Below are 18331 nucleotides of genomic sequence, written 5' to 3' on the forward strand. Positions count from 1 at the left end.
TGATGGAAATGCAAATCAAAACCACAATGAGATAAGACCTCACACATGTTAGAATGGCTATTACCAAAAAAGACAAAAGATAACAAGTACTGGCAAGGATGTAGAGAAAACAGAACCCTCATGCACTATTGGTGAGAATGTAAATTGGTATCATCACTATGGAAAACATTATGGATGTTTCTCAAAAAATTAAAAATAGAAATACCATATGATCCAGGATTTCCACTTCTGGGTAGGTTTCAGAAAAAAAATGAAATGACTATCTTGAAGAGGTATCTCCACCCCCCACGTTCACTGAAGCATTATTTACAACAGTGAATTCATTGAAACAACCTGAGTATCCATCAGTAGATAAAAGGATAAAGAAAATGTGGTATATATACACAGTGGAATATTATTCAGCCATAAGAAAGGAAATACTGCCATTTCCAACAAAATGGATGAAACTTAAAGTCATTATGCTAAGTGAAATAAGACAGACAAAGACAAATGTTGTATGATCTCACTTCTGTGTGGACTCTAAAAAAAACTGAACTCTTAGAAACAGAGAGTAGATGAGTGTTTGCCAGAGATGGGGGTGATGGTGAGGGAAATGGATGAAGGTAGTCAGAGGGTAACAGACTTCCCGGTATAAGGTGAACATGTTCTAGAAATGTAATGTTCAGCATGGTGACTATAGTTAATGATACTGTGTTGCATATTTGAAAGTTGCTAAGAGAGTAGATCTAAGGTGAACATGTTCTAGAAATGTAATCTTCAGGATGGTAACTATAGTTAATGATACTGTGTTGCATATTTGAAAGTTGCTAAGAGAGTAGATCTCAACACACACACACACACACACACACACACACACACACGCATATTGTAACTATGTGAGGTGATGTTAAACTTATTGTGGTAATCATTTCACAATATATGCATACATCAGATCATCACATTGTTCATCTTAAACTTATGCAGTGTTGTTATATGTCAATTATATTTCAATAAAGCTGGAAGAAAACCTTTTGAGTACTTGGGGAAACTTAAATCAAAATGCTATAACTTTTTAAAATGCATTACGTTCATGTACCTAACACTACTTCCAAATGTATATCCTTGTACAAAAGGCACTTTAAGACCTAGAATTTACTTAGCAATCTCATTCACAGATGTCTCTGTCTTCATCTTTGAGCAAATACTGAGTTCAATTTTATATTTTTTAGACCAGCAGTTCTTGTGATAACTTCCACATAACTGAAAGAGGTTACACAAGAGATATGAAAGGACTGTTTAGTGAAATGGAAATATTTTTTATAGAATCTATCCTCTTTTGTCTATTTCATAAAATCTCCAAATATTAATCAAAGATACTTATTGCATTTGACAATAAGCGGATGTTTGCATGGAAGACATTGAAACATGTTAAAGAGAAAAATAGGAGGAAGAATACACACACAAAAATATAAATTTCAGCTATTTGAGTAAGTTGAGGAATTATCTTTAGAACAAGAGAAAAGCTAGGCACATCCAAGAATTGTTTTAAAGACAAGGAAAATACATTAAGGACCTTGATGAATAGGGCAAGAAAAATACCAGTAGCCTCTCTTAATAATGGAATTCCTTGAACAAATTGAGTTAAAAGCTCAAAAGAAAAAATAACGTACATTTTGCATTTACATTTTATGCAGTTAATATAAAGACTACATGGTGTGATACTGGGGAAATTCAGTGCCTTATTTATCATCATCATCTCTCTATTTCTGTCATACCTTTAAAATTGCTCACTGGGGAAGCTGTTGATGTTATGATGTCACATATGATAGAGAACCTAGGTCTTTTAAACCCTGGTACTTTTTAATGATGGCAGAATTAACTGTTTAAACAGTTTGCAGAAGTTTGGAAATGAAATCCCAGTTTTTAAGTGCCAGCTATTAACAAGAGCACATGTATTCCTTTGACTGATTGATCAGTGGATCGAAATGGAAGTGATATATCTATAAAGTAGAGTCTGGGGCAAGATTTATTCCTCAACCACTACAAAAGCTAATTTTGCTCTTAAAGTAATTAATGTAGTGTATTTCGTTTGTTCCATTTATATTTTGGCATTGCTCACATAGCCAAAATATCTCTAGCTTCATTTTCTCCCGTTTTTGAGCTTGCCATATTTCATAAATGGCGTTGAAGAAACCTCATGCATTCAAGGAAAGGAGATACTTGTCAAGGGTTTGCCTCACCATTTCTCAGTCAGCGAAGCCTGTTGCAGTTTCTCTTATCTGCATCCAAATATTTGAATAAAGCATGTCTCATTCCCCACAGGAGCTTCAGAGAGACATCGAGAAACACAGCACGGGCGTGGCCTCCGTCCTCAACCTGTGTGAGGTCCTGCTGCATGACTGCGACGCCTGCGCCACAGATGCGGAGTGTGACTCCATCCAGCAGGCAACACGAAACCTGGACCGGCGGTGGAGAAATATCTGTGCCATGTCCATGGAAAGAAGACTCAAGTAAGCGGCGAGGTTCAAAGAGCTGGGAAAGAGGAAGGGCCCAAAAGAGAGAGAAAGAAAAAAAAAAAAAAAAAAAAAAAACAACTGCTACCCAGAGCATCCACTGTTTACTATTTCCTTTTGGTTGCAGTGTCCAAAAGGAGCATTGGTGTCCCAAACTTGCCGCCATCTACATTTAGTTGGGAAAATAAGTAAGCATAAAGGTCATACAGTAGCTCCCCCCCCGCCCCCACCATATCCATGTTTTCTCTTTCCACGGTGTCAGTTACCCACGGTCAAGCAGGATCCAGAAAACAGAGGATCCGCCTTCTGATGTACGGTCAGAAGGTCCACAGAGGCCCAACACTAGTCACACACCTACATCATTCATGTAATATCATCCGTCACGTAGGCATTTGATCATCTCACATCATCACAAGAAAGGCGAATGCATGGGCAGCGGGGGGGCTCAGTCAGGTAAGCATGTGCCTTGGGCTCAGGCCATGATCGCAGGGTCCTGGGAAGGAGTTCGACGGCCTGTTGTCGGGCTCCCTGCTCCACGGGGAGTCTGCTTCTCCCTCTCCCTCTGCCTGCCACTCCCCCTGCTTGTGCTCTCTCTCTCTCTCTCTCTCAAATAAAGAAATAAAATCTTTAAAAATTTTTTTTAAAATAAAAACATTTTAAAAAGAAGGGTGAATGCAGTACAGTAAGACATTTTAGAGAGACCACATTCATATAAGTTTTATTACAGTATACTATTATAATTGTTCTATTTTATTATTGGTTATTGTTGTTAATCTCCTACTGTGCTTAATTTGTAAATTAAACTTTATCATACCTATGTCTAGGATAAAACAGTACATACAGGGGTTCAATACTCTCCGCAGTTTCAGGCACCTACTGGGAATCTTGGAACAGATCCCTCACAGATGGGGGAAGCTACTATATATCAATATACTGTATACAAATATAATATACTATAATGTATGAAACAACTACACCTGACCTAACAGTTTAAATATAATTCAGAAAAATAAGAATATGCCCTTGCTGAATAAGTATATTGTTATAGAATTAGCGGAGTGAAAAGTAATATTATTTTATTTAAAATGAAATAATAAAAACCTTATCGTCGTTTAGAAAAACGCTTTGAAATTCAAGACATAAAAAATAGTGATGGGTTAGAAAATAATCATAACTATTTACAGCATACAATCCTTTGTAGTGTTTGGAGAACTCTTGAAAGGTTAATATTTGTCTTCCTGTGATAGGTTAATTTTGATGAGGGTGAATTTGATGTTGGACTTCCATGCATCTTGGGACCTTCATTTTATTTCAGTGGAACCGAGGCATGAGTGTGCCCCCCAAACCCGGCGTTGCGCTTCTGAGCTCCCTCCCACATGTACAGAACAGTTCACGTTACAGAACAGTTGTGTTTGTAATACACAATTTGACTTATTCCAAAAACCAAGAGCAAACAAACAAAACCCCAAAACTCACAGCTGTTTCATTTTAGCCCAGACAGTTGTCTCTTTATCACTGTGCTCACACTTGGCTGATGACACACTGTTTGGCACAACAGTTGCTTGTTTGGGCACTCTTAATCCCGTTGCAGGCATCAGGGTTCTGGAGCATAAACAGTCTCAAACAATCGGATCCTGCTTTTTTTTTTTTTCATTTTCTGTCTCAGAATTGAAGAGACGTGGCGGTTGTGGCAGAAGTTTCTGGATGATTATTCTCGTTTTGAAGATTGGCTCAAGATTTCAGAAAGGACAGCTGCCTTCCCCAGCTCTTCCGGGGTGCTCTATACAGTTGCCAAGGAAGAACTAAAGAAATTTGAGGTGACTTATAATTCCAAATATTTGATCCTTAGTTTGCTATGAGCATAGCCAGTTAATGGTGTCTCAGGACAAAATGACTGTTCACTTGCACAGTATTTGTTGAAACCGTTGGGTGGTGACTTTGTGGTCATCTTTATTACTGCCTCACAGGTAGGCAAAGAAGGAGGTGGAAAGAGGTTTTTATGTTAAGATTCTCAAGAATTACAAATAAAGTCATATTGGCAAGAAATTCTCTTACAAAGCACAACTCAATATTCCCCAAAAATGTTGGCATTTTTTTAACTTCATAATTCTTTACCATCAACTATCTAAGATGAAAATATGATCTTTCATGCTATCAAAATCTCTCTTCCAAATATATTTTCTTGATCTTTATTTTATCTAATTAGAGAATAGGTATATATATTTTTACATCATTGATAAAGTAGAGTTGGCTCCAGAATTAAATAACACTTTAATCATAAGTCACTTCTAATTAATAATGAAGAGCAGTGCCATTCTTGAGTCGCCAAGACTTTTCAGTTACAGGGACAAAAAATAGCTGCACCAACTCCAGTGTCTGGCCTGCTTGTGCGATCCTGAGTCCGCTCTTTCCCCGCAGGATGATACAACCCTAACACGCTCATTTTCACGGAGGACCTGACATAGCCTAAAGGTCACCATGTTTTCATTTGAAGTTTCTTTTTCCATTAGTTCCCCCTGACAGGCAGATATGTACCCAGAGATATTGACAGCAAAGTCCCGATGCATGTATCTTAACAAAAATCATTCTTGGTTGCTAATTCTGCCCCGAGACCCCTGAGATGCTTAAAAATAAGACTAAATTCCCAACCAAATCCAACTGAATTTATTTTTACCTTGTAATGTCAGTTTATGTGGCATTTACTGAAGCTCTATTAGAGTAAATACAAAGTTTGGTTTTTGTGCTTGTGGGATTTAAAATCATGGAGTCCTAGGTGAGCAACTATACCAATTTATTAAAAAGCTCAAATGCTATGTAAAGTAAATAAGAGTTATTCTGATGTCCGAGTATGGATTTATGCATAACTCTACCACCAAATTCCAGGAAAATAAGTTCGTATCTAAAATGTTTTCCCATAGAAAATTTCTCGTGAAAAGCCACAGTGGGCCGTATAGTAGAGTTCAGGTCCTCCCGGCGTGAACCAGTGCCAGTGAGGTATTCATGTACTCCATCTCACTATGCTCTGCTTCATAAAGGTTAAACCTTCTATAATTGGCTTATACTACAAAGCAGATTGTGTACGGTCCTTTTTGATGCTATTTTAGACTCTCAGATTTTATGGCAAAAGTTAGCCATATGGTTAGCTTCTATAATAACTAATGTTCTTTCTTAAGAAACAAATAAATTTTAAAAAAACCACCAACTGTTGTTTGAGGACAGTCTTTTCCTGTTCAAATGCATGAAAATTTGGGATGGATCTGGGTACCCACCCCGGGGTGCCTGCCATCACTCCAGTGGAAAAACATATTCCGTGACTCCCAGTAATGGCAAAGCTGAACTTCTCTTACTGCTTCATTTTCTGGGGAGTAATTTAAATTGTCTTATAGAATAGGAGATTAGACTTACTAAGACAAAGTCTCTTAAAGCAACTCTCAGAAGGAAAGCCATATCAGAGGCACAGATGTGGTAGCAAGTAAACAATGGATTGAACCAAAGGAAGCGGAATTTTGTGATTTAGATGAGTACAGATCACTTGATAGTACAATTTTCTGTCCAATGTCAGGATCAATGTCAGTCATAAATCATATACATGAGTTTGAAAAAAACTTCATTTTATTTTGGCTAAATGATTCTTACAGTAGGACTATGCTATATTGCAGAGAGAAAGAAGAGTATTTTACTTCAGAAACTCGAAAGTGTGCATAGGGTAACCTTAAAAATAAATAGATACAAGTGAATTGGACTATGTTTTAGTCATTTAAAAACTATTCATCATTAAAAGTGATGGTATAGTGGGCGCCTGGGTGGCTCAGTTGGTTAAGCGACTGCCTTCGGCTCAGGTCATGATCCTGGAGTCCCGGGATCGAGTCCCGCATCGGGCTCCCTGCTCAGCAGGGAGTCTGCTTCTCCCTCTGACCCTCCCCCCTCTCATGTGCTCTCTCTCTCTCTCTCTCTCTCTCTCTCATTCTCGCTCTCTCAAATAAATAAATTAAATCTTTAAAAATAAATAAATAAATAAATAAATAAAAGTGATGGTATAGTTATGAAATTTGCCCAAAGTATGTGACCTGGGCCAAGAATGGAGGACGATTGATAGAACATGGTAGAAATAAAAGATGGCAAAAGAAAAATAAATAAATAGACACTACCATGTAAGCTGGTGCATCAGCTCTAAAATGTTTTGTAAAAACTGAGTAATTCATAGGAACAACAAAAAAGAAACAGAGTGTGTTCCGAACTTTCCTCTATTTAAGGTTACTTGTATTTTACTAAATCGCTTTTCTTAAAAGTTAATAACAGCTTGCATTTAGACAACTTCTGCAAAAAGGGGGTTTAATTATTTTAATGGACATCAGAATTAAAGAAGTTTCTGGATTTTTAGGAGGTTACATCTTTCACAGATAGTTCTTTTCTCAGTATTGACATCAGAAATTTTTGAACTCTTCAGACTCACGTTTCAGCACACATAAATAGTTGTGTAATCAGTTTGTTTCCTGGGAAATTTTTTTCGGACCGTTCAGTATTTTGAAAACTATAACATAGGAACATGTGTATATTATACATGTATATGTATTTGTGTGTGTATATATATATATATATATATATAGTTATTCCTATTTACCAATTTCTCTCATATTTTTGTTTGATGTACGCCCTGTCCTTTAGCCACACTGATCCATTAATCTGGTTCAATAAGGGGAAGTAAACCCTCCTTAGAAATTGTCCTTTCCCTCTCACTGCAGGATGAGGCCAGTGCCCTTGCTGAGAGCCCTTCACTGGTCCCCTCACTGACATGCTTCTCTGTGGTCTTAGGCTTTCCAGCGACAGGTGCACGAGAGCCTCACCCAGCTGGAGCTGATCAACAAGCAGTACCGTCGCCTGGCCAGAGAGAACCGCACCGATTCTGCCTGTAGCCTAAAGCAGATGGTTCACGAAGGCAACCAGAGATGGGACAACCTGCAAAAGCGTGTCACCTCCATCTTGCGCAGACTCAAGGTCTTTCTTAGGCCTCCCCTGTCACTTAGAGACCCAGAGGACGGGACTGGGCCATGCGAACCTATTCAGACGCGATCTCAGTGACGTTTATAAGATTGGGATGGCAAGAGTGGTTTTTAGGGTCATTTATATGGTAAAGGATTACAGAGTTCTCATTGTGTGTTGAGAAAGTGACTTTCCAGAAGAACGTTGGAATTGGTAGTGTCATCTCCATATGTGCATGTGGATTTTAGTTTTTTATCATTTTCTTTTCACATCCAGCATTTCATTGGCCAGCGTGAGGAATTTGAGACTGCTCGGGACAGCATTCTGGTGTGGCTCACAGAGATGGATCTACAGCTCACTAATATTGAGCATTTTTCTGAGTGTGACGTTCAAGCTAAAATAAAGCAACTCAAGGTAAGATAGTAGTGATTTTTCAAATTGCGAGGAAGATGCGAAGAGGAAGAGATGTGTAGATCCTTTTGTAAAGAACGTAATAAAGAACTCATTTGAAAAAATTAGTTCTCGATTAAAAAAAATTCAGAGAATACAAAATGTATTAAAAATGAAATAAAGAACATTACCCAAAGATAACTACCATTAGTCTATATACTTTTCATTATTAACTTCATTGCCAGGGTGTTAGGAATCTTGTTTTTTGGCTGGGTTTTTTTTTTTTTTTTTTTTTCTGCTTTCTTTCTAGCACCTTCAAATAGTTCATTTGACTTCCATGTTCCAACTTGCTCATGTTGGGATTTCATTCCACATATTCCATAGCCGTAGATGCCAAGTTAATTTTTAAGCATATTTGATATGTTTCACCATGCAGTTCCAACACAGTGGCTAATTAAAAATTTGAATAGTGATACGCATTAGATATAAGGAGTCCCTAAAAGGAAGAGCGTTTTAACAAGTTGAGTATTATGCGAGAATAAATTCTCAGGATGAAAAAAATCATAGATTCTCATAGATTCTCAGGATGAAAAAATCGGAAAGTAGCAAGCCCTGATAGTGAGCCCCACCCCTTCCCCACGGACTCTTCCGAGTCATTTCACAGACAAACCAATATTTAAAACCTTCAACAGGAAATTTCTACCAAGTGGTAGTTGACTCTTTTTAGACTCAGGAAGGGTCACAGAGCTCACCACCATGCTCCCTTCTCCCAGCAGCCTTTTCCTTAGTGGGTAATTTCAACTATTCCAGGGTTTATTCTTATGTTGAATTAAAATGTGTCCCTGAAATCTGTCCCCACTAGCTTAACTCTTTTCAACTTTATAGAATGAGTCTAAATAATCCCCCAGAATTCCTTGTTTTTCAGATAATTATAATCTTTTCTGATCATGTCCTGAACCAATAAAAGAATCATCTGAGAAGAATTTGTGACATTATCATTTGGACGGTTTCTCTTAGTCATGTTTGACATATCATCAGAAAATCTAAAATTAAAATATTTAATTAACTCTCTAAAATGTTAAATTTATTTCAGTGGCATTATATTGCTTACCATTGCTTTTCATTAGGGATAACCAGTGCTATCAACTTTATGATGGGTTTAAATGTTTTTCCTGTGATTCTCTACCCACACTGTCTGTGGCGGTAAATTTCATTAGCCAAAGGCGCCTTTCTGGTCATGGAATTCTGACGATTCCATTTCTGACTCCTGTTCTGATTTAAAATTTTTATGTTTGACTTTAGAAAGTAATAGCTTCTTGGCTTGTCACTGTATATGGTAAATTCAATATCCCCTGCATGGTTTTTCTAAGTATATATCTTATAATTATTTCATGTCACTGTGAACAATAAAAAAATTACACAAGATTTGTGTTCTCCAGGCCTTCCAGCAGGAGATTTCACTGAACCACAATAAGATTGAGCAGATAATTGCCCAAGGAGAACAGCTTATAGAAAAGAGTGAGCCTTTGGATGCGGCCGTCATCGAGGAAGAACTGGATGAACTCCGGCGTTACTGTCAGGAGGTCTTCGGGCGCGTGGAAAGATACCATAAGAAACTGATTCGCCTGCCTGTATGTGATCTGGTGTTTTTTGTTTGTTTGTTTGTTTTTTCATTGTTACTATGTCTAAAGAGAATTAGTTACGTGGGGTTAGGTAGCATTGGACAGTGGGTTCCAATCTGAGCTCTGACATGTGTTGGCTACATAACCTTGGGCATGTTACTTCACATCTCTTGCCTTGATGTCCTCAACTGTGACACTGGTTTAATACTACTACCTACCTTGTAGACAGGATTGCTTCGGGTATGAAACAATTAATATACATGTAAAAACCTTAGAGAGTACTGGCACATATCTTCTATGGGAGATAAAGACACTTCTAGAAGAAATAAGGAGATGAAAGTGAGCAATGCAAACAGTTGCTCAGTTGGTGAATTTGTTTAGTTGAATTTTTTTTTCTCTTCCACTTTCCTAATTGCTACCACAGTCACGTCACAAAATGTTATTAGAATATTTGGAATATTCTGTGATAAAATATATCTTGCTTCTGGGATATAAGGTAAAAAAGGACCAGGTAAAGTTTTATTAGTAACCCCCTTTTGTTCCTGAAATCTGCCATTGTGTAACTATTGTATTGCAGGCACACTACTAGGCTGCCATCTTCTTTTATCTAACTATTTGAAGTATGTTTTAATATTCTTTCCGTTTCACCAGTGATAAAACCTGGAGCTTTGGTAGATTATAAGACATTTTTTAAAAGTGATCAGAGGATTCCTACTTATTTTATGATAGGAAGTTATAGATTTCCCCCACTGAGGTAGGAATACGGCCCAGATAAGCTCAAACACTGAGATTTGGTGAGAGGCAGAGCAAGAAGTGGTAAGGGCAGCATCTGACCACTGAGGTGATGGAGTTGGCTTGACTACATTTCTAGCTCCCGGATGATGAGCATGACCTCTCTGACCGGGAGCTGGAGCTGGATGACTCTGCAGCTCTCTCGGACCTCCACTGGCGTGACACCTCTGTGGACGGCGTGCTTTCCCCCCAGCCTTCCTCCAACCCCTCCCTCTCACTCGCCCAGCCCCTGCGGAGCGAGCGGTCTGGACGAGACACCCCTGCCAGTGTGGACTCCATCCCCCTGGAGTGGGACCATGACTATGACCTCAGTCGTGACCTGGAGTCTGCTGTGTCCAGAACTCTGCCCTCTGAGGATGAAGAGGGTCAGGATGATAAAGATTTCTACCTCAGCGGAGCTGTTGGCTTATCAGGTAGGAAAGGGCTTTTCCAATAGGCCAACTTGAAGGAAAATAAAAAGGACTGAATATTGTATTTGAAATGTGTAAACTAAACAGAATCCTCTTCTTTCTTTCTCCATTAGAATAAATTGCACATAATAGAATAATTGGGTATTAATGTGATTATCAAATCCAAAAATTGGCATGACCATTGGTTTATCCCACATAGACTTACATTCTTACTGTGGGACAAGCACTGTGTAAGTATTAGGAACACATGGTTCCTTTTGTTCTCAAAGAACTTATACTCTACTGTGGAACACAGACAGATAAGCAACAGCTGTGTGAAACGTTGGTGCTACAATGTAATGTACATGGGTGGTACAGAAACACAGCCAAGGGTGACTAACCAGAGCTTTGAGGAAAGGTTTTAGGGAAAAGACTCTTGAGCTGAGACCCAAAGGATAAATGGGAGTCAGTTAGATAGACACGGTGAAGTTGAGAGGAAGAGAGGAGAGGGTGCCCACCCAGCTTGATGATCAGCCACAGAGCTTTTGGTCACCCGAAGTTCGTCCAGAATGACAAGGCTATAGACTGAGAGACACAGAGTGGACAAAGAGGAGATGGAAAGGCAAACCAGGACCTGGTCAAATAGCAGCCTACTTGCCGTGGAAGGGTATTCTCTCCTGAAGGTGCTGGGGCACCACTGCTGATCTCTAAGCAGGAGGTAACATGATCAGATACATACTTTCACAGAACCTGTCTCAATACTTTATGGAAGGTATGACATTGGAGAAAAGCTCAGATGGAAACATTTTATGATCAAGGATAGAGAGATGATGGTGGCCTGAACTAAGGAACAACACTGGGGGATAGAGAGAATGGAAGAGAAGTGACAAATCGTGACAAGCCTCCTCCTTAAGTGATGGTTGATTGAACTGGGATTGAGCTGACTTTCAGACTTGGGTATCTTGGTGAAAGGTACAGGTAGCCTGAGGCCCTGAGGACCACAAGAGGGAGAGAATGTTGTGGGTGTCTTTGGGCCAGGGGGCAGGGCAGCAAGAAGGGGGGAGGTAATGATTCAGTTGTGCACACCCTGAATTCGAGATACTGTAGAATATATAAATGGAATACCTAGCAGTAGTTGCATGGGTCTGAAGTTCTAGAACTAGAAATGCAGATTAGGTGGCTATCCACATATACATGGTAATTGTCCATGAGGGAAGGGAGGAAATCACCCGAGAAAAATGTATAAAGCCAAACAAGAAAGACGAAACTGTAGTGAAGGGGTGGACAGAAAAAGAGGAACACTGTAGGAAGGTGAGTAAAAATAGAAGAAAGAATCAAAGGCCAAGTCACAGCACTTGTAAATGTGTCTCACACATTCTCCAAAAGGGCGTCTCTGCTTGTCTCTGATGGTTCACATTTGGATTCCCAAGGGTATGACACTGTCTAAAAAGAAAAGATTTCCCTCATTTTTATTTTGTTTTTACAGCAGAGCCCAATAGGCATTTCTTATCTATCGCAGTGCTCTCCAGTATGTAGCCATTAAGCCACATGTGACTGAACATATCGAGCCCTGAAACGTGACCTTGCAAAATTGAGATTTGCTGTGTCAAATGCACTTATGTGAATTCACAAGTTTTGAAGACTTAGCGCAAAGAAAGAATGTAAAACAGTAATAATATTTATGGTGATTACACGTCATAATTCAGATATATTGGTTTAGCAAAGTAAAGCACTAAAATTATTTTCATCTGTTTCTTGTTACTTTTCTTAATGTGGCTCTTAGAACCACTAAAATGACATATGTAGCTCACTTTATTTCTACTGGACGGAAATCTGCTGCTCTAGAATCTGTCTGGATTGAAATCTCAGTTCTGCCAATTACTACCTGTTGAAACTTGGATAGGTCATTTAATTCCTCTGGATCTCAGCTTTCTTATCAATAAAATGGGAATAAGACTTCCATGCACCCTGTAGGGTTTCTTCAAAGATAAATGGGTGCTTAGAATGGTGCTTGGCTCATAAAACATTCTCAGTGTGAGCTCTGATGGTTTATTTCAGGAAACCTTCTGTGAGCACGCTCACACTCCTCTGTCTGTCTAGAGTGACTAACCTTTTTTTCCCTAGGAAAGTTAATTCCCACCACAAGGAATCTAGCTGTCAACTTAGACTGTGCTCTTTTTGCAGATGTAATGATCCCCGAAAGTCCTGAGGCCTATGTAAAACTCACAGAAAGTGCAATCAGAAATACCTCTGGTAGGCACAAAATGCCAAAGCAAGCCTCCCCCCCTTGACCTGTAACAAGCCTCCTCTCTCAGCACATCTGCTGTCCCTCTCACAGCTCTGTGGCACCAGCATGTTAAGGAACCACCTCCTTCTCTTGCTGCTGCAGTAGAAACAGACAAACAAAACCCCATTCTGTTGATCAACACCAAGAATAAGATTTTAGTAATCAAGTTTCAGTGAAACGACTTCTCATCTTGTTAAATGGGAATGGGTCTCATTAGGTATAGACCTGTGATGAAAATGGGAGATGGAAGTGCTAGTCTTCAGCATCTGTGCCCTGCTCGAGGGTAGCCGTGCTGATTTCGTGACTTGAAGGACCCATAGACTTACCTGCACCTCGGCAGTCGGGGCTCAGGGCTCCCGGCCCGCACACGTGACCTCAAGCCCACCATTCATCCTCCTGGTCTCAAGGGCCACATATAAGATCAGGGGTGAGACCAGATGTCTGGCTCTAAAAAAAATTGTAATTGACCTTAATAAGTCTTACCCCATAAAATAAAGAAAGGAAAATGGAACCAGTTTTGTTTAATGTTGCACTAGATAAACTATAGGTCAGCATAGCTGAGCATTTTGGGGGAAGGTAGAGAGAATAGGGTTTGAACACAACGATGCAAAACTGAATTGTAAGGGTATAAGTTTACACTAGTTTTTGAAGCCAAGTAGCATTACTGAAATGGTGACTTCCTCAGTGATACCCAGTGAGAGACCTCTTCCAGGTGTATTTAGAAGGCCTTTTTTCAAAAAAAATTAATAAAGCTTACTAATATATGTTCTGCTTTCACCCTGCATTAGCTTCACTCTGACAATCAATGTTCAGTTCAAAAACCATAACACACGCACGTGCATACACATTTTGCGCACACACACACATCATACTTTGAAAGGCGATGAGCCAGGAGTTCCAGGCTCTAAGAGCACGCTTAGATGCAAATGCTAAAATCTTACCTTTTCCTGGTTTTGGTTTGGGTTTTAAACAAAAGCAAGCCATTGGTAGTTTGGTGTCTCCACCCATATGTAACCTGAACTAGTCTCTTCTTGGTTAACTTGAAGTCATAGCTTAAGCGAATGATGCAGCCCAGGGTGACTGTCTTCTATGAGCACTACCTTCTGTTGAGATGCAGAAGGAAAACAGAGGGTTATATCTTTTTCTGCTTGATAAGTGCCTACAGAGGGAATATGAGAAATAGCTGTATCTTGGTTTGGGGGCAGCAAAAGGCACCACCCTAACCTTTTGGAGAGGCCTCCCACAGCTTACAACATGTAGGTTTTCAGGGAATCAGCTGGAAGCAGAGCAGACACACAGTCTGTTAGAGCCCCCTGCAGAGCCCTTTTTCAGTATCTGGCCTGCTAGGACTCTGAGCCAACCACATTCATTGATTGGTCTGGTCTTTGAACTTCTAACTCACCAGCACGTTAGTACTAAATTTGCTTTGTAATGACGCACACATACTCCCTTTCTGTACCGCCTTAGCCAAAGTAATTTCTCAGACTTCTCCTTGAATGTCAAGCGTGTTAAAGGTTCTTGTGGTTGACACTGTAGGAGCTCCCAGTGCCTTCGAGTCGCAGATCCGACAACTGGACAAAGCCCTGGATGAGAGCCGTTTTCAGATGCAGCAAACTGAAAATATTATCCGCAGCAAAACTCCCACGGGACCGGAGCTAGACTCCAGCTACAGAGGCTATGTGAGTATCCTGACCCTTGTGATGCCAGCAAGCCCCTGGGAATCATAACCGTCCATCTGCGGCCCAGGGCTCTCTGAGCTATCGAAGCACCATGCCGTCCTTGAGCTCATGGGCTCGTGTGTACAAAACGAAGCCGCGCTAGCAGGCTCCCTTTTGAGTAAAACGGGCCCATGCTCAGATGCACTGACCTACTGCAGTGACCAGCCTGTTCCTTTACATGGAGAACTCCATGAGATCCATTTAATTGAAAGCAACAAAATGCTTTGGCTCCCAAAAGTGATTAGGCATTTTTCCAAACTCATCTAATAATTTTGGGGCCAAGGTTATCCTTGGAGCAGCAGATTTAGCTAATAGATTACTAACACGGAATATACTAAGCATGCAATAACCCCTTTCCTGGGGTTTATTGATTCACTTACTGGCTTTAGGAATATTTTTATCCTCTGTTATCAGTATGCTCATTCTGGAGAAAACAAATCTGACTAACAAGAGGGATTTGAAGAACAGATGGCAAAAGATTGTATATATTACTAACTTCTGTTTTCAAAGTTCATACCTAATAAAGTATATACTGAATTTATTTGCTCTGCTCAAGTTACTGACCAAGTAATTTTTCTTGGAGAACTACCCATTTTCCTACACATACTTAAGAAAGAGAATTTAAAAGTAAATCTCTTCCATGGCTCATACTTTCTTTTCACACCCAAAAGACTGCCTAGTAAAAGGAAAGAAAAATTAATTTCCTTAAGTCTAGTGACAACTCCAATGTACTGATTTTTGAAACCAGAGAAGAGAACTGTTGTAGTTTATATATGCTGATATTAATGTCACAATTACAGAAGAGTAATCAATCATGAGTTTATTTCCTGTTTAGTTTGGCCTGTTATACCAACTTCTATTATAGTGAAACTTATTTTTTTTAAATATAATAAGATTTCATGGTGATCATGCTGACATCACTGAGATTGTACTCAGTCTCAGTCAAAAATAGTCAAACGTCATAGCAGTGTGATTTGTTAAAGGCTTTGAAACGTAACTTTATGGTTAGAGCAAGAGTTCTTTGCTGTGCATGACGTTAAAGTTGGAGTTGGAAGGTTTTCCTTTGATGTTAGAATTTATTCCCTTAACACCTATTAAACATTGCTTAAATTTTCTTATGAAACAGCTGGCTTTAATAGTACTTTCTGCTTTTAAGTATTTTAATTATTTAATGCAAAAAAAATGTTCCTTTGAGATTTGTGGTAATATTATTGTTCCCACATTTCAGTTTAAGAAAGAAGAAGCAAGTTGCCAAAAATTATATATTGTATTGCCAGCTGAGGGCTCTGAGTTTGAAATCCCAGATTGGTTTTTAGTCTAAAACAGACAGAGATGTAAAAGAAATTCTGAGGGATTCTCATGCAAAACCCAGTATGTGAAGCATATCTTCAAGGCACTGTTCTGCGTGTGTATGAATGTGTCCTGTGTCGCAGGAACGTGTTTTTGAACTTGATTTTTTGTTTTTAGCAGACTTTTTTTTTTCCACAGAGCAGTAAAACACAGCCACTGTCCTTTTTAAGGAACTAGAAAGATCTTTTCCCCCAGAAACTCGTGTACTTGTGAGAATCTGAGAATTCTGTGAAGGGCCTGTTTTCTGTGTCTCAACAGATGAAATTGCTGAGTGAGTGCAGCGGAAGTATAGACTCAGTGAAGAGACTAGAACACAAACTGAAGGAGGAAGAAGAGAATTTCCCCGGCTTTGTTAACCTGAATACAACGGAAACCCAAACAGCTGGTGAGTGAATAGTGCAGGTCAGGAAAGAGGGAAATAGAAGATCCTGAAGCACCTTGTTGCCCCTGTGTTACCCTGTGCCCCTCAATTCGCTCTGCATGATTCTCCCCTGAGAGCTTTCCTCCACGTTACGATGATCTCCTGACAGAAGGGGGTAGGGAACGCATCCCGTTTATTTGAATGCACTTTCTCTAACATTTTTTTTAAAAGATTTTATTTATTTATTTGACAGAGATAGAGAGAGAACACAAGTAGGCAGAGTGGAAGGCAGAGGGAGAGCGAGAAGCAGGCTCTCTGCTGAGCAGGGAGCCTGATGCAGAGCTTGATCCCAGGACCCCGGGATCATGACCTGAGCCGAAGGCAGACGCTTAACCGACTAACCGCCCAGGCACCCCTCTCTCTAACATCTCTTGTCTGGCATTTTATTTTATTTTATTTTATTTTATTTTATTTTATTTTATTTTATTTTATTTTATTTTATTTTATTTTTATTTTTATTCTATTTTTAAAGCTTTATTTATTTGAGAGAGAGAGAAAGAATGTGAGTAGGGGGAAGGGGCAGAGGAAGAGGGAGAGGGAGAATCTCAAGCAGACTCCACACTGAGCACAGAGCCCAACACGGGGCCCAATCTCACAACCCTGAGATCATGACCTGAGCTGAATCCAAGAGTCAGCGCTTAACCGACAGAGCCACCCAGGCGCCCCTCATCTGGCATTTTGTATATGTGCTCTCCAAGTTCTGTTGCAAAAAGAAACCAGTTGAATATCATCTTCATACACTTTACTGCTTATTACTTCATAAAGCTCTTTATGGTATAAATCCTATGTAGTTTTTTTTTTTTTTTACCCCATTATCATTAAAAATGCGGATAGAATAAACACAGCCATTATACTGTTTTGTTTTGGTTTTTGTTTTGTTTTTACACTGACAACAACAGAAGTGCCTGCTAGAATTACTTTTCTTTCTGTTCTTACTTATACATAACCACCGATGTATCTTTGAAGCATCTCCCAAACACCCTGCATGGAGAAACGCAGCTCACGCATCTGTGTGTGTTGGGTCCTGTAGGTGTGATTGACCGGTGGGAACTCATCCAGGCCCAGGCCCTGAGCAAGGAGCTGAGAATGAAACAGAACCTCCAGAAGTGGCAGCAGTTCCACACGGACCTGAACAACATCTGGACGTGGCTGGGGGAGATGGAACAGGAGCTGGAGCAGCTGCGGCACCTGGACCTCAGCACTGACATCCAGGCTATCGAGCTCCAAATAAAAAAGCTCAAGGTAGCTGCCCTCAGCCTTTCCCACGGGGGCCAGACAGAGAACTGCCCCGTGGACTGCCTGGCCCGATGAAACCACTAGCTCTAGCTGGTCTGTTATCACCCAGCTGCGGGGAAGTTGTCAACAGAAATGAACACAAATGCCCAACCGTCCCAAACCAGTATTTATAGAACAGGTTTGGAAGGGCAGAAAGATGGACCACGTCGTAGAACCAGCCCCCGTGTAAATAATCATATATGATTTAATGACTTAGTTCTTAAGGAATGACTAATATTAAAAGTTTGTGAAACATCCAGGGACCTCTGGGACCTGTTTACCCTCTTTTAAGGGAAATGCAGAAATGACCAGGTTCCTGCAAGTCTGTATCTAGAGCTAGAGAGGTTTCCTCTCCAAGACTGTGTCTCTCTGACTTTGTAGAGACGTAGTGGAATTGTTTGACATTCTGGAAAGAGCAGAACATCTGAAATAGATTATAGTAGTAAAAGAAGCAATATGCAGTGTAATGAATACAACAAAATAAAACTGTGGAGTAATGATGGTAAAACACCTGGCATGTGCACTTGATTTTGGCCTGGATGGGTGTCCGCCCGCACGGGATAATGTCCTCTAGCTCCATCTCCAGGTCTTAACACTCCTCCTTAGCACAATTCT

General features: G+C 39.9%; 1 protein-coding gene across 2 annotated transcripts in view; it reads left to right on the plus strand.

Moving 5' to 3' along the window:
* Nucleotides 1-18331, plus strand: part of SYNE1 (spectrin repeat containing nuclear envelope protein 1) — a 454522-nt gene that overhangs the window by 419534 nt on the left and 16657 nt on the right. For both annotated transcript variants that reach the window (XM_028103363.2, XM_028103362.2), the window contains 10 exons: nt 2302-2489; nt 4159-4309; nt 7305-7487; nt 7749-7886; nt 9302-9493; nt 10356-10689; nt 12850-12918; nt 14489-14631; nt 16279-16405; nt 17472-17683. In XM_028103363.2, coding sequence (XP_027959164.1) covers nt 2302-2489; nt 4159-4309; nt 7305-7487; nt 7749-7886; nt 9302-9493; nt 10356-10689; nt 12850-12918; nt 14489-14631; nt 16279-16405; nt 17472-17683 — 1737 coding nt within the window. The remainder of the gene's footprint in view (nt 1-2301; nt 2490-4158; nt 4310-7304; nt 7488-7748; nt 7887-9301; nt 9494-10355; nt 10690-12849; nt 12919-14488; nt 14632-16278; nt 16406-17471; nt 17684-18331) is intronic.

This window comes from Eumetopias jubatus, unplaced genomic scaffold, assembly GCF_037043125.1.
Source record: "Eumetopias jubatus isolate StellerSeaLion01/CBP00866 unplaced genomic scaffold, mEumJub1_p1.0 scaffold_6, whole genome shotgun sequence".
In the NCBI taxonomy this organism is placed as follows: Eukaryota; Metazoa; Chordata; class Mammalia; order Carnivora; family Otariidae; genus Eumetopias; species Eumetopias jubatus.